The sequence below is a fragment of the Calonectris borealis genome, chromosome 9 (genome assembly GCF_964195595.1).
Source record: "Calonectris borealis chromosome 9, bCalBor7.hap1.2, whole genome shotgun sequence".
In the NCBI taxonomy this organism is placed as follows: domain Eukaryota; kingdom Metazoa; phylum Chordata; class Aves; order Procellariiformes; family Procellariidae; genus Calonectris; species Calonectris borealis.
The window spans coordinates 17,051,760-17,078,064 of NC_134320.1; the positions used below are offsets into that span (position 1 = coordinate 17,051,760).

Genomic DNA, 26,305 nt, shown 5'->3' on the forward strand with positions numbered 1-26,305 from the left:
ATGATTGGTATCTTTTCTTTACCTTCCTAAAGTCCTACTGAAGATATAGTAGGACTTCTGTTACCCATTCAGCCTTGTGCACATGGCCATAAGAGATCCCTCTTTTGTTCCCCCATAACCCATGTAGAGGATCAGCTTCCCTACTCATTCCAGATGGCTCAGTAGCAACCCTCCTGCTGGTGAACGCATTAATGACACAAACTACAGGACATCTCCAGGCAGCGTAGTTCAACGCAAGCAAGGGATGCCAGATTTATTTCAAAGGGGGCAGTTTTCAGCAACATTCATCCAGAGGGAAAGCTGGCACGTCTGGCTGAGCACTCCTGTCTCCTCAGATGGTGCAACCCACACCTTCAGATCCCGAATTTGTGCATGTGACAGCTCAGGGCTCTCCTACAGTAGCCCTCTGTAGCTCTTTTTTTCATCCAAAGTTTCCATCCAAAGACACAGGTCAGACAAAGCCAGTGTGAGAGCTCTGGGACACCACAGCCCAGTCCAACTTGAAAAATGCAAAAACACCTGAGACCACCCCCTGTGAAACATGGGGTTTATTATCTATACTAAAATCCACAGCCAAAACACATTAGGTCTTTCCTGAGCGGAGAGCAAGACACTCTGCCTCTACAATGGACCGAGTAGTTTGAGCAGGGTGATGGCTGCGTGGGTATTTTCTTGGCTGGGCATGCCTACTTCAATGTTGTCCTGTGACCAAGTGCAGGACTGCTCCCTGGCTGTCCCTCGAGTGGGGAACCGGCCACTGCACCCCATGGAGCAGGGCTGGCAGCTAACCGGGAGGCCAAGAGTCTCAGCTGTGAACTTGAATGCTCTGATAGAATAAGGGGCCACCAACCAAGTCAGTCAATGGACTCTCTTCTGTATGTGCGCTCTCGACAAAAACTGAATGGCTCTGATGGAAAAAGCCGATCCCCTTTCTCTCCTACTTGCCTTCTTTTCCCTCCCGTTTATTCCACCTGAGGGAAAGTACAGATACCTCTCCACTTCATCCTTCTAATAAAGTATTAATCACACCTATGGGAGGCGATGGGAGGAAAGACAGAAAGTATTAAATCTGACAGGCTCTCAAAGCAGCAGTGCCAGTGAAATGCATCATTAAGGTGAGTAATTTTCCTGTTTACTTCATAGGCTCTGGGCTCCCCCCCCTTCCTCCCTGCCTAAGATGTGGGCAGGACCCATCAAGGCAAAGCTTTGGAAGCAAGCAGCAGCGTCCCCAATTTCTACATAAACGCTGCAGGCCAAAGAGCAAAGGCAAGTTCCAACTGAGCCCTTGACAGTAATCAAGCACTGCGGCGCCTCTGGTCTTGTCTTGTGCATACCTTGCAAGTAGCATCATGTCTTCCCGCTGAGATTTCACTGGCAGCGCACACAAGCGCCTTGTTCCTTGGCTTCTATCTCAGAAAAAGAAAGTCCTGAACACACACACACACGCCCCTGCCTTTCTGCTCCAAGGGAGACCATTTCCCTCTACATCTCCAGCGTACTGTGGGCAGCCCTTTCAGAACAGATTTACGAATTTGCAAGAAATCTCTTTTGTTCCCGTGCAGAAAGGTTAACGCGAGTCCCTTGCCAAAAGGGCATTGAGTTTTCTCTATTAACGTCCAGGAAACTTTCCTGAGTCAGATCTTATTACATTGAAACAAAGTGCAGGTACCAGCAAGCCTCTTCCATGATAACAGCCAGGGCCTGTCCCATTTCCTGATCACATTACGCTCAATTTCCAGAATTACATCTATGCAAATATTGTTCTCCTGCTTGCAGAGCATTTCATTGATAATTAAAGTGAAAAGCCAGCAAAGCTTTTCTGGCCAGAATGGTGAGCGAGGCAACAAACTAACACGCAGACACCGAGCAGGGACAAATATTCTTCCTCCATATGAAGACCATCTGTTAAGGGTCCTCTCCTCCTCCTAGAAGACAGGGAATCCAAACTGAACCAAACCATTTCTACAAACGTCCTTCTGATTTCTGGATTTGCTGACCCAATGACGCCATACTCTAGTTCTGAGTCACAGAGAAAACACAAGGATTAGGAAAGATAAAAATGACACCTAATTGAGCAAGTCATAGTTTTACTGAGAACATAAAGATGCAGTAACTCAGATCTAAGCTAGATCAATAAAGCATGACAGCAGCTCTAGCATACTTAGGATGAATGGTGACTAAGTCAAACCTTTAAATCTTTTGTTCATACAATTAAGCTTTTGGATGAACGGCAAGAAAGTCAGACAAGAACACAGTCAGGAGCTATTACCAGCATTTGTAAGGTTCTGGGATCTGTGTTTTACCCAGATCCTCCTCTCTCCCAGCCCTCTCCTTCCATCCTCAATGACCTAGCTAAGCACAGTCCTTGAGTCAACTGATGTGGTTTCTCCTGAGCCTACTTTCAAAGTCAAGACATGATTCAGCAAGGTGTTTAAGCAGATGCTTACCTTTAAGGATGGGAGCAGCCTTGCTGACTCCAACAGAACCCAATAGATTTCACAGGGAATATTCACGTGCTAGAGGTTATGCACTCGCTCGAGTGCCGTACTGAACCGGGACTTTGATTTTCCTACGTACCGTGGGAAACAGTTTGTTAAGAACCACGTTGAAGAACATAGCAGTGTTGCTGCTGCAGCCATGAGGCCATCGAGATATCCCCAGCTCCAGAGTGCAGCACCTCACCCCCAGGCAGCTAGTGAGGTCAATGCTGTGGCATCTTCTCTGCTAGGAAGAACAAAAAGCCCATCCCAGGCTTGAGGTATTCCTCCAGTTTTTCTCATGCTCGCCAGCAGCCCTGAAGCTACACAACTGCAGCGGCTAAGGGAAGACAGCCATTCTGCAGAGCAACATTTAGAAAGGGAGGAAGGTTTGCAATGGGTTTGGGAAATGTTATGAGCAGTCCTTCTTCTCCCTCTTATAGAAATCAAAATCTTCAGTTTTGCATCTCCTACCCCGCCAAGAGAAGAATGGAAAACCACATCCCAGTTGACATGCAAGCCAAAGGAAGATGTGCAGTAACATGTCGCATGACAAATGGAAGGCTTGAATGCGGCATAGTCCACACCTGTTTTAGCCGATTCTTAGGCTGCTTTATAATTTCAGCAATAATGCGCAAGTGCATAAAGCAAGCTTGCATGGACCTGGATGCACTTTACAGGCAAATCTACAAGCCTGCTAGGTAAACTTGTCAGGAATAATTGCCCAAATGCTCCACGACAGAGATCTATGAGTTATTGAAAACAGATTACAGCAAATCTCTCAATACCTAGCAATTGATTTATTTCACTTTGTAACTGGAAGATAATCATGTTATCTGCATGACCTAACTGGAAACATAACAGGAATGAATGTGGATTTAGATGCAAAACCTCATGACCACAATCTGCAGATGGCTTTCCAAGAAAAACAGCTCTTTGTCCCTGCAGACTTCGCTACCTCTGTGCTGCTCCATTTGCAGACTGCAAGTTCTGAAGACCCCAAGCCATGGATGCTTTGTGAGAAGACTACCTATCCCATTCAAAGCAAGACTGCTTTCCCAAACAAAAAGCAGTCTTTGTAACTGGATAACAATGAGAACAGGAATAGTTCCCTGGGAAACATAATTTTAAAGTCAGATTTCCCAACTAACCACACCCAATTAGTAAGTAATGCCATGTTTTTGAGTGATTATGGAATCCCAGCAGATTTTTCACCAATTTCAGTTTTGTGATTTCCTCTTCTTCTTCCCAACAAAAAAAGGCAAACAAAAACCCTTCACAATCTTATATGGGTTGACGGTAACTAAAGGCAAGCCCCTTCCTCCCTAAAAAGAAATAAAACAAAATGGAGCAAAACAAAACAGAGTTGCAACATCAGAAGAAGTTATTGGCTCACACTGGCCAGCACTCCCGTTTTCGTTACAGCTCATACGTGATGCATCAGAGAAAGGTGCAAAGCCTCCACAGACAGAACATGCAGTTGCCCTGCACAATGCTGCCCTTGCAGAAAGCAAGCTCTGTCCTCAGATAGCTACCATGAATCTCATGAGCTTGCACAACTGCAAGTGCTATCAAGGGTAAGGCTTAAAAACAGCTCCTTAGAAACTCTGAATTTAATGCTATCCAAATGAGAAGGTGGGAAGAGGGTTGGGACCAACACTGACAAGCCATTTACAAGTATAGCCTATTGAAGACAATTAACCGGCACCAAAGAAAGCAAGTGTTTTGAACCTGCAGAAGCTAACTACCCCTCCAGAATTTTACCAGCCACCACTATGTAGAGGAAGACGCATTAAACTGTCAGCATAACCCAAAAGATTCTTTCCATCCACCAGCTGCACAACTGAATAACAGAAAAGAATCCACAGGGAAACAAGTATTTAGCCCTCCAGTTACAGACAGCAAAGCGCCAGGATGCAAAAAAAACCCCTAAATAGAATCAGAGATATGTCAAAACACACCACAAGGATGCGACCATGCTACTGCTATGATGGGCAAAGGGATCATCATCATGTAAGGTAGCATGCCAGGTTCCACTGCACAGAGCACTGGGTGAGAAGAAATAAGCCCAGTTTTACAAAGGATGGAGGCAACAGATAGAAACAATCCAGAGGGAGACACCTGGGAAGAAGCAAGCTGATGAGGGAGGAGAAGCCCTAGTCACAGCACACCAGCTACCTGACCCTGGAGGACAGCAAATGATAGAGGCCCTGCTAGGCTGTAACTGTTGCCACATATTTCTTATTTAAATGCAATTTGTTTAATCTCAAGTTGGATTCAACCATCAAAGGCTCTCTTCTGTAGCACACTGACAGTTCCCTCTAAATCTCTGCACCTTTAATCCTTTAATTAGCCAAGAAAAATGCGATCTCAACTCTTCCACCAACCTAAGCTAATTTTCTGCATGGAGCTTCCAACTCCTGTAGGTTACAGGTTTTAGCTGCTCATGTAGCCAAGGGGAAAAAAACAAAATAAAACAACCCCCCCACCCCATTCCCACACAGGCTGATGTATGCTTCGCCATGTGCCGCCTCTCCAAAGAGCAAGCTCCTTGAAAAGTCCTCGCAAAAGCAAGAGGGACCCATTTTCACACTGCAGTAAGGGGCTGGGAGGCATAATTACATCACGCAATTCAGAGAAAGAGCGAGCAGAGGTTTCGATGTGTGGTACAGGGGTGACTGGAGGAATCTGGGGACAAGGCAACGTTAGCACAGGAGAGGGATAAAATTGGAGAGTTAAGCCAATGCTTGAGTAAGAGAGTGTCATTCCCACCATGTAGCTTTGGCCACCTTCCTCGGTGATTTTGGGATGGGAGCTCCGAAGCAAGCAAGCAAAACCCTGGATAGCCAACCATTTTGGAAACTTTCTCCAAAAGAAGATTTCTCCACAGATGAGCTCTGCTATTGCTCAAGAGTGTCATGGCACACAGCTCTGAAGGCAGAAAAGGAAGACTGCACGAGTCTCTAGCGCATCAGGACAGAGACCCATTCAGGCAACTTGAATTACACATCAGGCTTTTCATGCAGTCCAGCACGGCAAACTCAAGGAAGGACATGAGGGCCACCTAAAGCCCTCGTCTGAAGCCCTAAGCATGGGGAGCGAGGTACAATCTGCACCTGAACGCAGCCCTGACTGCCTTTCTAGGTCAGGATGCTCCTTGCAGGGCAAGGCAAAAGCAACCAGTGCTCTTGCTCAAGGCCTGCTGAAGGCATGCCCATGGTGCAACTGCAGGGACTGCTGACTTGCCACATGCTAACCCAGTGTGTGACATGCAGGAGAAAGGAGTTCAGACACGGCCAAGCCATCTCTGCACAGCCCCCAGACTGTCACGCTCAAGTTGCAACGTGCCAGAGCTAATGAACCCGACCCGTTGCTGCAGCACCACACAGACACAACAGTTCTCTTTCTAAGTGCAGCCTGGCAAGTCCATGCAGCGTGGCATGGAGCCTAAGGCTATCCCTAGCATAGGTGTCCACCTGCTGAGCACAGACAAGCCCTAGGAGGCCTTCCTGGTAGCCGTCCAGGGAACACAGGTGAACAACATCACCGAGAGTCACTAGGGACTTGACAAATGCATGCAAACACAGGAGTAAGAGTAACCTCACTCTGATGAGCAAATGCACAATGGAAGAGCCCTGTCTACATCAAAGGCAGAGGACAGGCATTTCTACATCTTGCAGTTCCTTAATTTGCTTGTGCGTTGGGGCCTTGAAGAACATTAGCACATGACCAGGGCTGTCTTGCTTAAGCAAGCACTTTTGGCAAAGTCACAGCAGGATTTGGTATGAGGCAAGGGGAAAAATAAATATAATAAAATAATAATTGTAGCCTGCTGGTTTTAAGCACTGGCAAAATACTACCCAGGTAGTGTTACAACCCCATCCACGTAGAAAAGAGCACTTTGAATGCATGCCCCTTTCCTCTGGTAGGATTTTAGAGGCACTATGTTCACATTCTCCACCTTATTCAGCCCAAATCAGTTCCCCCCAGCTCCCCAGCAAGGAATCCAGCCCATAAGACAAGGAAAAAGATCTGAGTTGCTACACTCCATTGACAACAGATCCCAGTCACACTGCAGTCCGTGCATTCAAAACTCACATTAGTTATATGTGCAAACCAGAAATACAGCTGCATGTGCATCTTGGGGGTCGGCTTAAAAAAAAAAAAAAAAAAAACAAAACCACAGAGCTCAGCATGATGATGAGAACCATCAGTACGATGATATGAGAACCTCTATTACCAACCTCACCACTTCAGCTGCTCCTGAGTCATATAACTGTTCTACACTGCCACAGGCTTTGAGAAAGAGGCATTTCAAGTGCACAATTAAAGGCAGGCAAACGAGCTCTGCAAACTGCAGTTGCTGGATGTTCATTCTACATTCAGTTCTTACAGAACAAAGAGGATGGGAGTAGCTGGCAAGGAGCATTTGACTGGGAAGCTGCATTCTGGTGTCCAGGCAGTCAGCCTGGTAACTGAATCTCTGCACACTCTTTGATCAATGTATTACAGAACATCCTTCCGACAGTCCTCGGGGTGGGTACACAAAGGTAGCGAACAGTTACCAGATTCGCTCCAGGCCAGAAAGCAAGCTCATTTTGCAGCACCAAGATGAATAGGGTTTTTTCTCTTTTCTTTTAAGAAAGAAAGGGGGGGGGGGGGGGGGGGGAAGAATTCTACAGTGCTCTGAAAGCAGCTAATCAAATTATTAAAGTGCTTAAAAGTTTAATGAAGAAATCAAAGCTATTAAGCAAACATTCAGCTTGATGTCTCTTTCCCTTCTTACCCACCCTTCCTCAATGCATTCAAAACCTCTTTTTGCTGTGCTACAACATGTTTGAACAGGTACTGAGATACAAACAAGTCTTGGCCCCATCTCATACAGAATGGATTGGTTGCAGATGTTCTCCTGCAAGCTACATCTTGCCTCCTGCAAGAGCATTCATCTCCAAAACACATCATTTCACCTACTTTGCCTGAAGCCAAAACTCAAAGGTTATTTAATTTTTAATTTTTTTTTTTTTTTATTAACTCCAACATACCTACAGCTGTGCAAGCAAAACCCCATCTGGTTTTTCAAGGCACAAAGAGGCAAGCGACTAAGTTTAGATAAATGTAACCAAGTTGGGGCAGTCATCTTTCTGTTCACCTCTGCAGCAGCCAACAGCAATGTCAGGGGTGCAATAAAACAAAACCCTGCTATATTTCAGAGAAGCCTGACATATTTCACTATCTTCCTAGGACAAGTCAGACATGAGCTCATACAGTGGCAGGTGAGTCAGTGACGAGTCAGACAAGAGCTCCTTAATTAAGCTTTAGGGGCAGATGATCCCTCGAAGGTGTAATCAGATTGGTATGGCCAGTGGAAAAATAAAAAAGAAAAATAAAAAAAAAGCTGAGTGAACTGTTACACCCTTGCTGAGCCATGCCAGGCAGGCTGAAGGCAGCACGCTGCACAGAGCCGGAGAGCCCCCAGCACACAGGAATACCTGACCATCCTGCACCACTCCCTGGCAGTCAGCACCTGCCTGCATGCTCAGCCCTGCTTCTCCCAGGAGCAGAGAAATGCTGACTTCCCCAGCAAGCAGGTTATGCTGGGGTCACACTGCAGATGTGGCATGATCCAGGGGGTCCAGGGTAAGGTGCACCCCAGGAGTTTGACTTTCAGAGGCAAGGGGGTGGTTGGCAACAGCTCAGACCTGTGTGGTGGAGAGGGAAGTGGTCACAAGTTAGTCATTCCCAATCACTAACCAACAGAGTCGATGCTTTATCAACCCTTCAAATGCTACTAAGCTACCCCACTTAGGAGAAAGATCCCATGAGTTCCATGTTTAGGAAGCTTCCCGAAATAAGTTGCACAACTCCAATCAGAATATCAGTGTATTGAAACAAAATAGCCCCATTAAACTGACTGCGATCAGCAGGGTGGCTAACAGCATCAAAGCGTTTTTGCGCTCACCACGTCAGACGTGCAGCATGGAAATGGTTTTCTTCCAGTGGTGTCCCTGCAAATTCAACCTGGAACCCAGCTTGCCTGCGGAGCTGCTCTTCCCATCAGCCAGGGACCATACTGCAGCGCTCCCTCTGCATGCCAGCAGCACCAAAGCAACCCAGTTCTCCCCATTTGTATTTTGCACAGATCAGTCTGCTGAAAAACCAACCCAGAAAGACAGACTCCAACTTCTGTAGCCCTTTTGAGAGGCATGGCAAAGGAAATAGGCAAAAATGACTCATCAGAGAAGTCAGCACACAAAGGGGATGCCAAACAAAGGTCAAATTTATTAATTCCTTATAGAAACTGTATTGTAAAGCAATCGGTCCACATGCTTTGTCTTTGTCAAACCTTACAGAACTAACGATGACTCTTCTGAAGCTTTTCCTAGGGGCCTCAGTACTTCCTTTATGGGTGCCAGTACTGCAAAAAATTTTAGCAGAATACCTAGAAATGCACAGACTGTTTTTTGTTGGAGTCCCCTTTGCTCATACGCCTACAAGAGCCCACCAAGGATGGGTCAAAAAAAAATGACTAAGTACAAGTAACGCAAGCAGTTTGCAGCAGAAGAGCGGGGAGACAAGGAACTCATGGCAAAACCAGCCACCGCCTCGCTGATTAATGAACAGCGCTCGGCCACCCGACAAACGTCTCACAGGAAGACTTTCTCTCTCCCACCCATGGTGATGCTGACGCTCAATGCAAAGAGAACGGGTGTGCTGCCTGCCCCGAGAACACCCTCCAGGCTGGGCACCGAGCCCAGTGGCACCGCTCCCGTCCCTTCCCCACGGGAATCCCTTCCAGCCCCACATTTTAAGGCGGGGGGGAGGGGTTGTCCAAGGAGCTCCGGGTGCAGGTTTGATAGCAAACCTGGTCTCACTCTGCTCCCGTTGCAAGGTCAGGAGGAAGTCAGCTCCCAGCCACAGCTCACACGGTTGAGCTAATAAGCCCCGACAAGTGGCAGGGCAAGTTTGCTGAGGCTCGGCACCGCAGCTAACGTAGCAGTGCTGGTACAGCATCGTGCTCTGGCTACATAAGAGGAAGAGGCTTTCCTTCATGCCATAGCCCTCAAACAGCCTCTGCGTCAGTAATTTTTACACCTGGTCGGCCTGACACCAGTAAAGCTCGAGATCTCAAGCGGGGGAAGCAATAACCCAACCAGCACTCGGGCAGTTTCAAGCTTTAGCCTGGAGATATGTTTTGGTTCCTTCAAAAGTTAGTTTGTAAAAAGACTTTAGTGTTCGTAAATAAGTCAAAAGAAGAGGCCTGAAAGCTAAGGCTAGTGATACGGGATGCACAGCAAGCAGCAGTCCCCAGCTGTCCCCCCCAGGCATTTCACATCAGGGGTCTAAGTGTTTTACAACACAGGATCATGGTGACACAGCCCCAAATTTGAGGGTGAGTGTATGGAAAGGAGGAAGAGGGGGAACAGAGACAGAGGGAACGACTTGCACAACGTTACCCAGATTACATCTAAATCACAGGGCAGGAGCAGCTCTGAGGCTGGGCTCGGAGTCAAATCTGCTGCTTGTAGATGCTGCTCCCCAGCAGGACATCTCCGGGCAGCACGGCTTCTCTCCCCAGGAGGAAAGCGTGGTGCACCCCGGGGCACACAACAGGCGGGGAGGAGAGCCCCGAGTGACGGCCTCTGCAAGGATGCTCCTGAAAACAGGAGCATCTTCCTGAAAGTAGAGGGGAGGGCATCGCCCTCCCCAGTGCTGCGAGGCAGCATGGCCATCAGAGCTAACGGAGAAAACAGAAAATTTAGACCCAAGTCCCATCTCGTTCATTCAGGAAAGACAAGTCGGCCTTCGAGTCCTGCTTTCCTGCGTTTCCTCAAGCACAGTTTTCAGCTTTCTGTAAAGCTGAATTTAGATGAATTTCAGCAGCTAACACGTATCAGCAGATCATAAAACACTCCTTTTTATCAGGCAAGTAATATTTTGCTCTCCTTAAAAAACACACTCCCATAGAATACATCTGAAAAAACGAGGGAGAAGTAGCACTCTCCTTCTGTGGCTCCACCGAGTTTTGCTCCAAAGCTTAAGTGTTATCTTTAACAACTGGAAACGATAAAGTTTGCATCAATACTCAGGTCTATTTGCAAGAGGATCTAAGCTCTTATTTGGGTAGCTATCCTATTGTGTTTACAATAACAAGTCTGACACGCCTGCACATAGCAAAACCTCATGAAAAGGTCTCCATTGCATAATAAAGTTCATGCTCTTTCATACAGAAAGCCATCCCTACCCAGGACACTTCTTTTTTAAACAAAGTAGGACATTTCTGCATAGCATATGGTCTGCCAAGCACTGGAGCTGAACCCTCAGCGTACAGCACACCACCAATGCAACACACACAAAATTATCCTTGCTTCAGTACACCGCCGAACTGCTGCTTGTTCTGTACCGAGTTGGCAAGGAAATAATATCTATGACAACCGCGATATTTCGGCTGACCTAAGGAAAGAAATGATCATCTCCAAGTGTGGTCTTTGTCTGCAAGGTGAGCAATACCTCTTGCACCAGCCTACCTGAAAACCTTTACCCAAAAGTAACTTAAAGTCACACAAATATTTTTTTGCACAAAGCTTTTTGTGGCGTTGAAATACCTTCTAACAGTGCTCAGTTGACGCAGTTTAAGCTATACAGCTCAATGGTATGGAGGAAACTGGCAACTTTTTTTAGGAAACCTTCCTTGCCCCAGGGTGGGCTGCCTCTCTCCTGGCCCAGCTTGCCGTGACCTCTGGAAGGGTGAGGAGGCGACTCTGCCGATGCCTCATTTGAGCTCTGCCGCGCTGCTTTGCATGCTTAGCGCTTGTGAAATCCAAGAGAGCTCAGCAGCTTTTATAAGCCAGATTAGAGGCAGTCCCCATGCTGAACACTACCCAAAAAAAAAAAAAAAGCATTACAAAAACAGGCAAAAAACCCCACTCCAAAAAACTACTAGTTTGGAAATTTTGGCACTTCTGGCGCCTTGGTTCCCCTTCTCTAAAATGGCGACTACGCTCCTTATTTGCCTACCAAGCAAAGGTGTTTGCTGATTAGGGAAGTAATGTTTGTGCAGCACTTTGAAGATTTAAAGTACTACATTAATCCTACATGTTGTTCTTAGTAGAAGCCAATTTTTAACTAAGAGGAGGAAAAAAAAAAAAAAAGAAAAGGTGATTTAAATAGTGACCCTCCCCTCCTTCAAGATGTTCACTCATCTCCCAACATCAGCTATTCTTATCTGTAAATGTTTTTTTAACCCTTCCTTCTCATAGTTCTCAGAAACCACAAGTCTCATTCAGCTTTTATTTGAAAAATGGCTTCTTTCCAGGCTGTGGCTGTTTCTTGTAAAGTTAATTCCTTTGGTAATACTGCTGGAGGCACATTGGTATGTTTGGTGTGTGTGTGTGTATACGTATATATTTTCCCCCTTTTCACACGGTGTTGTTTTTATATATGTGTAGTGAAAGATACCTAATCCAGGATTATGATTCTCTTTATTCCTTTCTCATGAAAGTAGGTGGGGCTTTTTTGTGCAAGTTGCATTGATGAAAATTATGTTTAATTAACACTTTTTCCTCTCCACATAGGCAAAAAAAAATTCTCATTAAGAACCAAAAAAAGTTTCTTGCACCTAATTCTCTTCCTCTGAATTTTTCTTCAAAAATAATTAAAACAAATTTTCTGAAGGGAAAAAAAAAAGAAAATAAAAAAGTGTGATGCCAGTACAACTAGAAATTTCTTGTGCAAAACCGCAGAGGGATCTTCTGCCCCTGAGGAGGACACAACCCCTCCCCATGACTACTTTCTCCATCCTCGTATATCTGACTCTACGTCTTGGCATTTTTCTCTTGCAGATCCTGGGAGACCTGTAACTCTAACTGGTCTCCTGTTACACTGGGAGAGAATCAGCCACAAACATAGCAACCAAGAGGCTAAATCCTAGTTGAAAGAGAAGGACATTCACACCACCTGAAGCCTGCTTTCTTTCAGCAGGTCGGGCGTGCTGGTGCCCAACACTAACCGTGCTTTGGAAGAACCGAGCACACATCACTGCAAGTCAGGGGACCCAATTTTTCTGTTCCCAGTGCCGAAGGCACCACCTCATATAATCAGAAAGTAAACTTTCGCTCTCATCCTTCCTGGGCATCGCTAGCTGCGTGGGGTACAGACTGCCCCTTCCAGCGTGCTCTTACACCACAGCGCGGCTCTGTCACGGAGGGCGCGGGTCTAAGAGAGCAGAGAGCAGAACTCCTCACTGCAATGACAGCAGTTTATACAGGGAGGCTATACTGCCTTGGTAGGCTTTAGAAAACAATAAAGGATACAAAAAGGAGAAGAAAAAAACAAGACAGCTCACATCACAGGACATTTTCTGGAAACCATTACACAGGTCTGTAGAGCTGCTTGTAAGGAGTAACAGAAGAAGATAACTGCTATTAAAAACAAAATATACATGACAAAGAGATCAGGGGGAAAAAGCACAATTACATTCTAATGGGAACCTAATGCACTCAGATCTCCTTCTACTCAAGCATAAAAACCCAAACAGAAGCCAGCAGGCCCCTCCTGGCTGGTTCTCACAGGTGAACTGGTTCTTCCCAGCATTGCTAACTTGAAAACACCTCCCTGCCGTGAGAAAGGCACCTCCTTCAAAGACAACAAACCCGGCTCCTCTCTTTCCAGGTAGATGACCTAGGACAAGTTACATATGCCTCAACAACCTTAGTAATATCACACAGAGGGAAACACACTTGACAAGGTCTTCAAGCAGGAAAGCACGATCACAACCTCTGTGCACAAGAATGGTGGTGGCAACTAACGCCCGCCCTGCCTCCCTGCCTGCTCCATGCCAAGAGGCAGCGTGCGCTGGAAGCAGCCTCTTCAGGCAGGCATGGCTGCAGAGAACTTGAGGCAGCCAAATCTTAGCCACTTCTCACCCGAGACAAATGCCCAAATATGGAAGCGCTTTTGCTTCGCTGAGATCAGTGGGGAGCCAAGCCCTTAGCTCACACCATTGCATCAGCTCTTGCAGCCTACGGCGTGTGCATCTGAAGACTGCTACCCCATCTCCTTCTCCGGTGCCTTCTCCTTCCAGATCGCTTCTCTCCCTTTGGATTACAGGCATCGTTTCCCTTCCTCACTCCTGCTGTAACAAGGAGGGTTATCGCCAGCAAAATTAACTTTGCTGGGTGACCAGCTGGGCTGAAGAGAAAGCCTACATTCAGAGGCAGGAAAGGTTTAGCAGAGTGGCCAGGAGGTGACAGATTTCAGTGCTTGGCGAGGTCTGCAGACCCTCTGCACAAATGGGTCTCTCTTTCACAAGGACCCTTCTCAGCTGCCCCGTACAAACAGCTAAAGCCTACATCATTGCGGACTGGGAGCCTCTGACAACAGGGAAATTCAAAATCCTGTAACAAGACCACTTCCACTCCCCTTCTCCTGGCAGCTTTAAAAATAATACTAAACGGTAAAATTGGAAAGCTCACATTGCACTGACCAACACACCACCAAGGAATAACAAAGCTAGGATTTCACATGAACACTTAGCACAGCCCCACACGTATGTTCATTGGGAGAGTCACCACCCTTTAAAAAAAATTTTCATGTATGATGCAGAGAGATAATCAGCAGCCAGGGCAATAGTGGACATTACCAGTGTTATTGAAACAATGCGCTATTTGAACAGATTATTTAAGAGAACACTGAACACATAATTAAGGACTGTTGAGTCAAGGCGATGTGCACATCTGATTGCCCTCTCACTGCTTCACTATGCTTGTGCACGGTCCTCTAATTCATTTTATAGAGATTGGGAAAAAAATTTCCCAATTTTACCAGGTGGTTCAGGACACGGAATATATTTAAAGTGAAAATGGAATGAATCAATCAGAAATACGAAGACTGAGATAGCCCAACCAAGGAATCTGTAACTCTTAACCACAGAAACCTGTTATTGCTCGCGTGGACTAATTTAAGTGCATTCCTTTCACCTTCCTTAAAATGCAGCTTTTCCAAATCCATTAACTCCAGCCAGCACAATCCGTTTACTTGCTTTCAAGCATGTTGCACAGGCTGCTATCCAGCTTTGCTAGCAGAGAGAGTCCAAAATCTGAGCATTTTCTTATAGCTGTGGGTATAGCTCAGTTTTGAGAACCGGTGAGCCTGACTGGAACACGGATTGCAGCTTTGCAGAGCTTCGTGTTTCATAACAAAGCCCTGCAAGGACCAACCCAGCTCAGCTCCAACCTACTGCAGGGCATGAGAATAAACTGCTAAACTCAGGTGTTGCCAACACTTGAATTATGCAAGTCTTGCAGGGCTGGGTGTCTGTCTTCAGCAGAATCAAAAAATTGCAAATAAATTTCAGTTTTCATTTAAAAACTTAAAGCTATTTCTGCCTTCTTTTTCCTTAACCCTCGTGACTAGCAAGAAAAGCTTTAAAAGATTTAGTAGATGCACCCTACAGGCTCAAAAACCTGGGGGAGAATAAGAAGAACCTGTTTGTCTTTTAAAAAGAGTCTTATGACTTATAAGGTGGTATCTTGCTTATGGGGATGGGTGGATCCGATTCATTTTTTGATAACTTGCATTTGGCAGTAATGTTAACTTTTACTTACCTTGACATACAATTTTAATTTTTACTTTCCTACTGCAATCATGTTCTTCCCCATGTAACAGGTTCTGCTAGTGACAGGTGATTGCCAAATCTTTTTTTAGGGGGAAAAGCCAGTGCAGTTGTTTATTTATTTATTTGCACTCAGAGTGGGTGGGGAAGATCGGCACACAACTTACTTCCACAAAGAAAAAAATCTGAGGTGGCACACTTTTGAAATGCCTTGTTTTCTTCTGCTGCAGAAACGGGAGGAGATATGGCAAGGCACGGGAATATGGGAATTCTTGTGGAGGAAATATCCCACAATTAATGACACACAGTTCTGGATAAGTTCTTACTTCACCCAATTCATAGGGCTTCTCGCTCAACCTCAAGGACCCACTCTCTATCTCAGCATTACAAAATGATATCTGCTTGTTCCTTCACAGCATGGTTTTCAAGAAGGTTTTATTGTACCATGAGTATGCATGTGAGAAACTTTGTTCAATTCAGACTACTAAGGCTTTTGTTTTTAAACACTTCAGTAGAGTTTCAATTGTTAAAGATTTTCCTTCTGAAAAGACTGATTAACCTGCTTATATTCTTACTTGTGTTCTCAGGTCATTAATTAAAAAAAAAATAATCAAGGATGCTTATAAAGCCCTCTGCAATCCAATCTCAATTTGTCATCATTAATTAGTTCATCATTGCATACAAATGAAGAGCTAACCTGATTAGACAGCATGTTTTACTGGAATTCCTACTTAAGGTCATGAAAGACTTCAGAGAGAAAATCTGTAATATTTTTAAAGTGAACTGCTCATACATATGAAATCACCCTCTCACCTAGCAGCAGCTAGTGTTTCTCTCTGCAATTTTTGGCCAGGTTTTTTTCTTTTTTCCCCCTTTAATTAGGAGCCCATCACAAACCTGAGCAGAGAAGCAATCCTGATGTTACACTCATCTCCCTCCCAGCCTATCCTATACAAATACTGCTGATTTGGCAAAGGGTGCCCACGTCCTAGGACAATAAACCTGCCCCACAGAACGAGTCTGCAGAACTTGGCGGGGGGAGGGGATGGGGAAAGGGGGGGGGGGAGGTTTTAGGAAAAGATATTATTCCAGAGCTGTCTTCAGAGACATAGCATTTAGGTACTCAGCGAGTACCCTCTCCTTTCCCCCACCTCGAAAAGAAGCGACCTCGGGATCTACACGTGATTCCAGATTATTGCCTCCAAAGCACGCAGATTGGGAGCTAAATGCACAAAGTGGCCAAGAAATCTGAAGCATCTTCACAGGTCTCTAATCCTCCCATGAAAGCAGCTCTTGCTTTTTTAGAGAAATAACCCAGTCCTCTTACCAAGCCCACAACGTTCGCTCCCATGACCTAGTCTAACGTGACTCAGCCTAGAAGCTCAGAGGAGCTCCGGTGAAGCACGCCGTCAGCCAGGGCAGCAGATCCCCTGCCAGTCACCACCGAGCCTTCCCAGCAGGGCAAGGTGGGTCAGCCTGGCTCGTCCTCTCCCAAACAGGGGAAAGTGCGATACAATGGATTTCCTTACTTAATACTGTTGCCCTGGGGAACAGCAAGAGGGGAAAAAAAGAACTAAGAAACAAGGCTTTCAAGTTTTGGACTCTTAATAAGGGTGGGGCCATCAAGTAATTAAACTTTTAATAGGTCACTGCAGTGGAAGAAACTCTTCCAGTTGGGTAAGTTCCTAATCCATCATTAAAAAAAAGACGACAGGCATTAATCAAAGCGTATGAAGTCACATGGGGGGGGATGAGCAACTCCAAGAACTTGCTCTTGCTGAGAGGATGGGGCAATCACTCCTCCTTTCATCAACATTTCACGCATGTTTCCACATTTCTCAGGAAGGCAGCAGGAAAGAGAGCCTTCACGTCCTTCCCCACCCACCCCACTGATAAAGCTGTCGAAGGCATATTACCAACTGCTCAAGAGCCCATGTGAAACGAGTTGGTGGATTAATTAGCAGAAGGGCAGAGCTCCGAAGATGGAAAGATGCTCTGCTGTGAAAGGCGTATTGATTGAAGGTCCCCAGCCACCACCGCAAGACTGTCATCATCCACTGTGAACGCACAGCGCATTGCTAGCTCCTGCACAAGCAGCTAAATCTAGGTCACTTGGCTCGGCGCAGGGGCACCTGGTCCGCGCTTGCTTCTCCCTGATCAGAGAGCTGTTTGGGACCCCGTTCCTTTAGTAAAATACACGGACTTATCCCTAGACAGACTGCAAGAGGTACAGGGAGCACATCTTCATCTGTTGGTAGCACAGTCCACATCAGGGCAAAAGAAAAGGAGGGGAAGCTAAACGTGCCTGCCCCCAGGCTGCACACGTTTGGCAACTGTAGTCACCAAGGAGCAATTTTATTTATTTTTTTAAAAGCCAGCATGTAATCTGATCTTTGACTACTGCCCAGATCTACATTAAAGCTCAGCCTCCACTTCCACCCCAGAAAGCCACTATCACTACAGCGAAACATCTCGAGTGCTTGCTTAACTTTAAGCTCGCACGTCTTCAGCTCTGCTGGAACAGCCTACTACATACGTTCAAACCTCATTTCAAAAGACCACTTTTTGTAGTTGAAAGGACAGCATCAAACGCTCTGGTTCCCTGCAGCTGCGTTAGATAACTCTTTGTACCATACGTATCAAAAGAGAGCGTCTTTTCATATCTCCTTCAAAGGACCCTCTCCAGAGCAGCCTGCAAAAATCCAAGGGCAGCATTTTCTTGCTCTGAGAAATGGAAAGTAGAACTGACCGTCGGTTTCCTTACTTAAAGGGAAGTGAAAATAAATAGTGTGTGTAGTGTAAGTGAAGAAACCTGGACATGAAAACAAGCGTGAACTACAGCAGGGCATCACTCCCAATGCAGATAAGGAAAAGGTGCAATTTCAACCTCACTTAAAAATCCTTCACCCTTTTATGCATAAACAAATAAAAAATGTGATCTTGAGCAGACCTATCGCATTTTAACCCCATGAAACACAAATTACTGAACAAAGTTATTGTAACCAGTTTTAGACAAATTTTCATGGAAAAGGCTTTCAAAATATAAAGGATCAAACTTACAATGATTTACTGTTATCTGGTATCTTTTTCCAGAGTGGAGCATACGGGCTCCGCTGCTTTGCTGGCAGCAGTGGCTGGGAGTTTGTTTGTTAGTTGCAATTCCTGCTAGATTGTATTTAAATTTGAGATCAAAGTAGTTCCTCAGATTAAAAAAGAAAAAGCCCCACACAATTTTAATGCTCTTAGCTTTTGATAAAAAAATGTATCTTTTTTTCTTTAAAAAAAAAAAAGTTAAAAAAAATTGAGTCCCTGTTTTTATTCAGGTAGCGTGAGGTAGGGCATTATTCACTGCACCTACTCCAAGTGCCTGAAGGCGAGGAAGGCAAATACTGAACATCTTTAAGACAGCAATATTCTCCACTGCAAACATCTCTACTCTAGAGCCCTAAACCACAACAGGACATAGAGCAGTGCTGTGTCCTGGGCTACAAAGTTCCTAGAGCTTGAATAATCACGCCAGTTCCCCCAAAAATCAAGAGCTGGGCTTCAAGTTTCAAGCTCCATACATTTTTTTTTTTAATAAGAAAGGGACTATTCTGACAGCAAGAACAGAGTGTTCAGCTGAAAAAAAAAAAAAAAAAGAAAATTTAAAAAAAAAATTACTAATAACCCAAGTACCACAGGGCTGACCCGAGCTGGTGACACTGGGGTTCCCACACCAGCTGCAAGAGGGGAAGGACATGGAGAAAGAGAAAGCCCCGCACTCCATGGGTCGGAGCGGGGAGCACCACCTCCATCCTGCTGGCACAGCCCTGCACGCCAAACGTTACGCAAACTCATGGAAGCTGAAGAAAGTGAAGGGAAGAGCTGAAGCCATGCTTTTACCCACCCCGTGTTTTACTCCAGCACACCTGCTAGACCCAAATGCAGAGCCACTGTTTCATCACATACGGTCTTTAGGTGACACTCTTTTTGCAAGGCATTTTATTCACCTAGGATTTAGTGATATTACTGGGGGTTAAATTCCCACCACACCCTCCCAGAGCAGCCAAGATAAATCTCTCCCTTCTGTGTGACATGTACTGAAGAGGACACGGGTCACTCCGCTCTTGCACAAGCTGGATGTGTATCACACAAATAATATCACTAGTAGCATCAGGACCGAAGCCAGAGAAGGAGCAAAGCGATGCTGCGTCCTTACCGTCCACGTTGCTGACTTTGCTGTGCTGGACTGTTGAAATGATACATCGAAGCTGTGAGGTCCTGGGTAGTCTGTGTTGGAAGGGATGGCTGGGGAGGGTGAGAGGGCGTCAAAAGTCGAGCTGGGCTGGGCGTAAGGCGAGGGGGCCGTGACGCTGTTCTGCGCGTGCTCCGTGTTGTAGGGGCTGGTGGAGGAAGAGCCATTCTGGATCTGCTGGTCCATGCTGTTCAGGAGCCCCAGGTTCGTGTACTGCGGCTAGAGGCAAAGAGATGCACAGAAGTGTTACAGAAGCAACATTAGCACAGGCTGGCTAGCCACAGCATGGCCTTCACGATGGAGGATGCACAGCATGATTTCAGCACCATCGAACATGTGTCACACCACGAGGAGGGAGATTTGCAAAGGATATACCCCATTTTACATCGGTGAGTGAAACAGAAAGAAGTAAAGCTTTTCACAGCCACACAGTAGATCAACAGCCGAGCTGGGAAAAGAGCTTGCCCTTAACAAAGAGGTGATTCACAGGGCAGCAAGCCATCACAAGGAGACAGGATCCCTATGTCTAGCAACACTCAGACGGAGACCCTTCTGAAGAGACTGCTATAACCTGATAAAAATCACCAGGTTCATTACAGTGCAATTGGCTCTAGCTTGTACGAGGCTGCATCGTCTCTGATGGTCTCATGCTCTACACAAAGACTGATCCTCTTCTTGTGGATCCGATCCTGCTATGCACAGTGACATTTAGGAACTCTAACTCTGCACTGAAGTAGTGACTCGCTGGAGAAAAGGTTTATAGCACTTAACCAGGTTGCACCATGCACTCAATTCCCAGTGACCGGTCACAGACAGTAGTAGAGAGGAATTAAAGGTCTCATCAAGCAGCATGGTAGCTCGCAGCATGGAAGGCTTCCCCACATACTTAAGCAGCAGCAGTTACACAGTGTGTAGCACCTAAATGAGCAGACATGATTGTGCCCCAAAAGCAGCCTTCAGGTACAAATGACATATGAAACAATTGAAGACATCAAAAATGAAGGCTAGACAACGGAGTACAGAAAGGCAAAGGTTAGATCAGGGAGAGGTTAGCAGAAAATCCTAATGCCCTAAATTTTATGTGCAGCCCTGGTCCCCCATCTCAAAGAGATGAGAGGGGAACAAATTTCAGAGAAAGGTAACAAGAATGAGCAAACTCTTTCAACACTTTCCTGTAATGCAGCAGTAGAAGACAACTTTTCAGCCTGGAAAAGAGACAATGAGGAGAGAGGTGGAACACAGTAAGACAGAAGTGAATAAATTCCTAAACAATACACAAAAAAGCAAATAGGAAACGAATATTCATGCTTTCTTAATAGAGGAGTTAGGGGACAAAAAACCATCTTGAGCAGGATTTTGGTTTAAACACACAGAGTGGTTCTTCACAAAGTCCACAAATAAACATGGATTTTCTGCCACAAAATGCTGCGGATACTAAAAGCCTACATGTGTTCAAAAAGGCATCAAACAATTTCTGCTGCAGAAAAATCCATCAAGGCAGCATATCTGTTTCAAAATTCTGAAGCACGAGCAGTTGGAAGCTGGGAAAGTACTCTGGGGGGAGAGAGTTGCACAACTACCCCAATATTTTATTCCTCCAAAGGACCCAGCATTGGCCACAGAGACAGGGCAGCAGGTGAGCGGTACATAGGGTTCAGCCAGGTACACATAGTCTCGTCTTTGTTTGTGTCCACAGGGCATTGTTTGTGCCCAGCTTAGGGAGAGCAGCATCCAAAAGGTTTGTGGTACCCACCCCTGACAGCTCTGGGATCAGCCAGGAATACGCAGCAATATACACACCTGGTTCTGCAGTTAGCAGCTGACATGGCAGAAGGGACTCAGGCTCTTCCCTTTGTTCAAGGGTCCAAGCACCTCATGCCCCTCCACATCCTACATCTTCAATCCCATCCAGAGCCATCAAGCTCATGTATCTCAGTACTTCAGCCAGTCTGCTCCAGACTTCCCTCTTCTTTCCAACAGTTGCTCCTTTTCCAGAGACAACTCTGTATTACTAGCCAAGCGACAAAGTCTCCCCGAGTCAGAGCACCAACAGCAAGACCCATAACAAAAAGCTTGCCTGATACTGCAAATCCCACCACCTCTAATGAAGCTTCAAGCACATCATCACTCTTCCAAGGACCTGAAAGGGAATGGCACAAGCTACCTGCCGAGCTTCCCAGGGACCTTGGACAAGCCAACCAAGTTTCTCCAGTCATTTCAGCCATGGAGGAAAACAGGCTGGTCCCTTTGCAAGGATGATGAAGTGCCCTCCCTACACCCAAACACTTCGTGCTCTCAGGTGTCTTTCCAGAAGAGGAGGGGGTAGACAAATTTGAGCCACCAAAAAGAGCTCTTCCTTAGGTTTCACTGGAAGAGGCTGATATTTTATGGGGTTTTAATTAAAAGCCAAGGTGAGCCTGGTGCTGTTGGGTCTTCAGAAAGGCACATCAGACTTTCCAGAGATGGATCAGCTTGCTAATACGAGGCGTAGTGGGAAGGAGAAGGTCCGGTGGTGAACAGCACAGGGGATTTCATTTTAGGAGCTGGGATGGTCTGCACAGAGAAGGTAGAGCTGGTTCCCTCCCTTGCTCTGCCAGCGACACACTGTGTCCTTGGGCAAGCCACCTCGCCTCCCCCTCCACCCTCAGCCTACTTCAGCAGCAAGGTCTGCAGGGCAAGGATTGCTCCTTGCTATGTAAAAAGCGCTCCGCTTAATGGGCCTCTGTTTTGTCTGAGGCCTTCAGGCAGCAGAGTAATAAAAGCAATTACATATTGAGTCCTAATCCTGGGTGAACCAGTGACTCTCTGTGTTGCCTCAGGTTAGTCATTTGCCCTCCCTGCCTCAGTTTCCCCATCTATAACAGCAGGGATGTTACAAATGCCCAGCACCCCTGTTAGATGGGCAAGCAAGTATCTGCGATGGGACTCAAAGCATGCTAAATGGTTGGCACAGGAGAAAGCGATCCAGACTGGTTCTTCTTCTCCAAAAGGAGATGGCAACTTTGGCAATGCAGATGACAGTTATGTCTCACCTCCTGCAGGCTATTCAGCCAACTAAGACCTGTTTAACGGACATTTGGTACATGTTTTCCCTTGAGGCTAATTCTGTATGGAAAGAGCCAGAATGCTGGCGTACTGCACCAGGAACAGTCTTTTTTCTGCTCAATAATTTTGTATTTAATCAAAAAACAATCCTCCCTGCCCTCCTGCCCCAGAATAACCTAATAAGACCCGAAGACTTCTCAAAAATGTAGAAGTATCACTCAGTTGTTTAATTTCTCATGGAGATTAGCATCAGACACACTCCCTAACCAGCAGAATGATGAAAAGACGGCTGTGATGAAAACAGCTAAACCAACTCAGACATACAGACAGCAAAACAATAGTGTTTCAGCTTTCACTTAAAAACTATTCCCTCTAATCCCAGGCTGCTTAAGATGATGGAGAAAGATGGCCAAACGGGCAGTTGCGTTAACAAGACAACACAGTCTGGAAACGCTGAAGGTGCTGCCTGGAAGTCAATTTAAAAAAATTTAAATTTAAGATATCCTTAAGAGAATCAAAGATCCTTTTCATTCCTTTCAGTCCAGGGACCATCTGTCTAAATGTTACTAGTGGAGCAGCCATTCCACCGCATTTAAACACTCGCATGCCACAGCCAAATGCCATGTCCCCATTTGCTCTTTAAATAACTATTAATCTCCTTGCACTTATCCCCGCGCTGACACAAGCAGCTGTTGGACTCCCCTTCTCCCCCTCCAAGTCCCACCAGCCTTTCACCTTCCCTGGCCCCTTGCTCCCCTCCCCAGGCAGGTACTCCATCCCCGGTGACAAACCCAGCCGCGAGGTTTGTGCGCACACACACACACAGGCTCACACACGCACACACGAGCACTAAACCTCGTCTGGAAGCTATGCCCCAAGGCAGGCAGAGAGTTGTTTGCGCTCAAGGGGTCAACATCTGAATTGCTTGCAAGGCTTTTGGAGGAATCAGATAAAGCTCTCGGAGGCACACGCCTTCTGACAACACAACAATTAGAGGGGCAGCAGGCCCGGGGACGGCGCACGCAGGAATTCACCCGCCGCAGCCACAATAAAACCCCCCTTCGCCCCAGCCACGCTGTGGATGGCGAGAACAAAGAGTAAGGGGCTGCAGGCACGTCTGCAAGGCATCGCCCTCCAGGAGGGGTCTGCAGGGCGTGTGTTTGCACACACACACAGCCTCCCTTCACCATTTACAGAAAGAAAGATGACAGCATTTAATTCAGAAATTAATTCTTGCTAGGTTGGTAGCCCAGATTTTAGCACATGCTCGTGCTTTGCTGCAGGGTTGTTTTAAACAACTGCAGGATCTAATCCCACCACCGATTCCTGGCAGGAGGAGAATGTTATTCGGTGGAAAGAAGAAAAATGCATGCAAAGCTGAAAGAATGGTTTATCTAATTTTCAGTGCTTTTGTTCTCTATTTTGTTCCCTCCATCAAGTTTCTGAAACTATTAATATCGCTGAGGCATTACAAAAACCTTCAGGCGAGTTTAACTGCAAATAATTAGAGAGCTACAATTAGATCTTACACTACGTATTTTGGAACATCATTTCAACAATGTATCTTGAACTATCGGTTTCGCTTCCTACATCCCATCAGCTTCACTTTCAGGTTTTCATGCTAAGTCATGCTTTTAAGATTAGGAGAGCCACGGTTTCACTGGAGAGGCTGCTGAATTAAAAACCAGACTGAAAACTACAGAATTGTTTAATCACGGTTCTGCTGTCGGATCCTGAGGAACGCCACGGATAACGTAAGGCAGAAAGCCTCCTGACCCCAGCGGCTCCAGGGCACCTGCCACAAGAGGGCAATGCAAATGCTCCACCGCACAGGGCAGAGCTGATGTGCCGGGGAAGATTCCCCCAGCCACCCAAACTGGGGCCCTTCTTACCCTGCCCTGTAGCAAGAACCCACCCCCAGTACTTTGGCCACAGCACGCTTTGAAGCCGATCATGTTAATTGATAAAGTTATGAGACAGATCTGCAAAGAGACCCCCTGTATGAAGGCACAAGGGAAGTAACGCAAGTGAAGAAAAGTTCTCAAGGGGACTTCCACACTAAAAATCCCCTAAAATACACACCTCCAGCTATTAACTACCCAGTTATCAACATTTCAGAGAAAGTTTTGAGAGTTTCTCCACTTGAGAAAATAAAGGAAAAGTTACCATCTTCAGGTGTAGAACACCTAGATGCCCCCACCCCTATCAAACCCCTTCTCCATATCTCCAAAAGAACATGCACCTATATCGTGCACACATACTGACAAAGTTTTAATTTTTACCACTGGATCTATGTGGCTAAAGAGCATTGTCCAGTTACTCAAAAATCTTTGCAAAACACCACCACTGGTGCTTATTCTCCAAAGATATGACGTGACGAAACTAATACAGTAAGCTACCATGGCTGTTAGCAATAAGATTTTGCAAGGCACTTTGCTAATTCTGTGCTTCGTTCTTCACTGCACCACAACTGATGCACCAGGGCTAACAGTTGCAGGACTAGTAGAAACCAGCTTACAGTGATATTTCAGTGCTGGACCAGGTAAAGATTTAGATTCCTGTTGGAGAACAGCTCTCTTAAGGGCAGCAGGATAGATGTCTTCCAGAGAGCTCGATGCCTAGCCAAATCAGAAGACAGACACCTCAAATGTATCAAGAAAGATTTAAATCAACCTAGTTTTTCAAACCTTCCTAGCAAAGGATTTTCGTAGGTGGAAATAAAACACTTAAGCTCAACAGAAGTGCTTCTATCCTAATTATTAATCAAGATATTGCTGACTGCAAAACTGCGCAGCTTTGCCAGTTGCTCAGAAGGCAGCTGATACAATACCCGATGTAGGCGCGCTGCTTGTGCGATTACAAAGAAGTGCCAAAAAATAAAGGGCTCCACCCATGCCCCTCAGCTAAGATCAGGGCTGAAGCCGAAAGAGATATCTAACTCACTCATCGCAATGAAAGATGTGATTTGGTTTGCATCTCTAGCCTCTTTTCTCATCAAAAAAAAGAGAGACTGAAAAACTTCTTTATGCGTCAGACTTTCCACCCAGCTCACGTACACCTGGACTGCGCTCCTTTCAGAAGGAACAAACTCAGTTTGGACATCACTCTGGTCCCCTCCAAGCCATGGGGGGAACACGTGTACAGTCGTTTCAACACCAGCTCAGGCCCAGATCCCCGCAGAGAACCGGGGTGCCGGCGGCAGGTCTCACAGCCTCTGCACTCCCCCCAGCTCTATTTCTAAAATGGAAACAAATCCTGTAGGTCTATTTTGAAGAGGTTTTCCCCAGAGCTATTGTGCAGCTAAATACATCAAACGCTCGGAAGCCCACAGATAAAATGATAATGTGCACCGTATACTCAATGTGAAGAGTGAGGGAGCAAATAACTTTGGTTCAACCAAAGATATCAACAATTACCAAGATAGGTTCCCAGACACTATAGTTCCTAAGCTCTAATTACCATGTGTCATGGCTTTTAGCAGCATAACAAATCAATCTGCTTTGAGTAATCTTACTGTTGGGTCATTGCTTTTTCCAGGAAAAAGAGGAGACTATTTCACATCCCAGTAGCATTACAGGTTCCCAGCGTGATGGAGTGTGTTGGACTAGAAAGGGCCCTGGATTCAGTAACTCTTGTCCTGGCTATTAGACCCACTGCAGCATAACCAAACCTTTAACATCCCCTCAGCTCAATCCCACCTGTAAGTAGGGAGCACAAGTATTTCTGCATACTGTCTCCTGTATTATTTAGAAGGGGATCTATCTGGGATGTATTGGGCTATGCAATAAGCATGACCATGGCAATTCTAAGAAATTAAATTCCAGTATAGTAAAGAAAAAAAAAATATTCTCCTTCCAAAGAGGGCAAGTCTCCTGTAAAAAAAAAAAGTGTATTTATATATACTACCATCTTGAACTATATATATCTAGTCCTGCA

General features: G+C 45.9%; 1 protein-coding gene across 1 annotated transcript in view; it reads right to left on the reverse strand.

The window, feature by feature from the left end:
• The window catches only part of TP63 (tumor protein p63), an 81,698-nt gene that overhangs the window by 31,700 nt on the left and 23,693 nt on the right, over positions 1 to 26,305 (reverse strand). Inside the window, exon 2 of the mRNA XM_075157101.1 lies at positions 19,289 to 19,543. Within this exon, the coding sequence (XP_075013202.1) occupies positions 19,289 to 19,543 (255 nt within the window). The remainder of the gene's footprint in view (positions 1 to 19,288; positions 19,544 to 26,305) is intronic.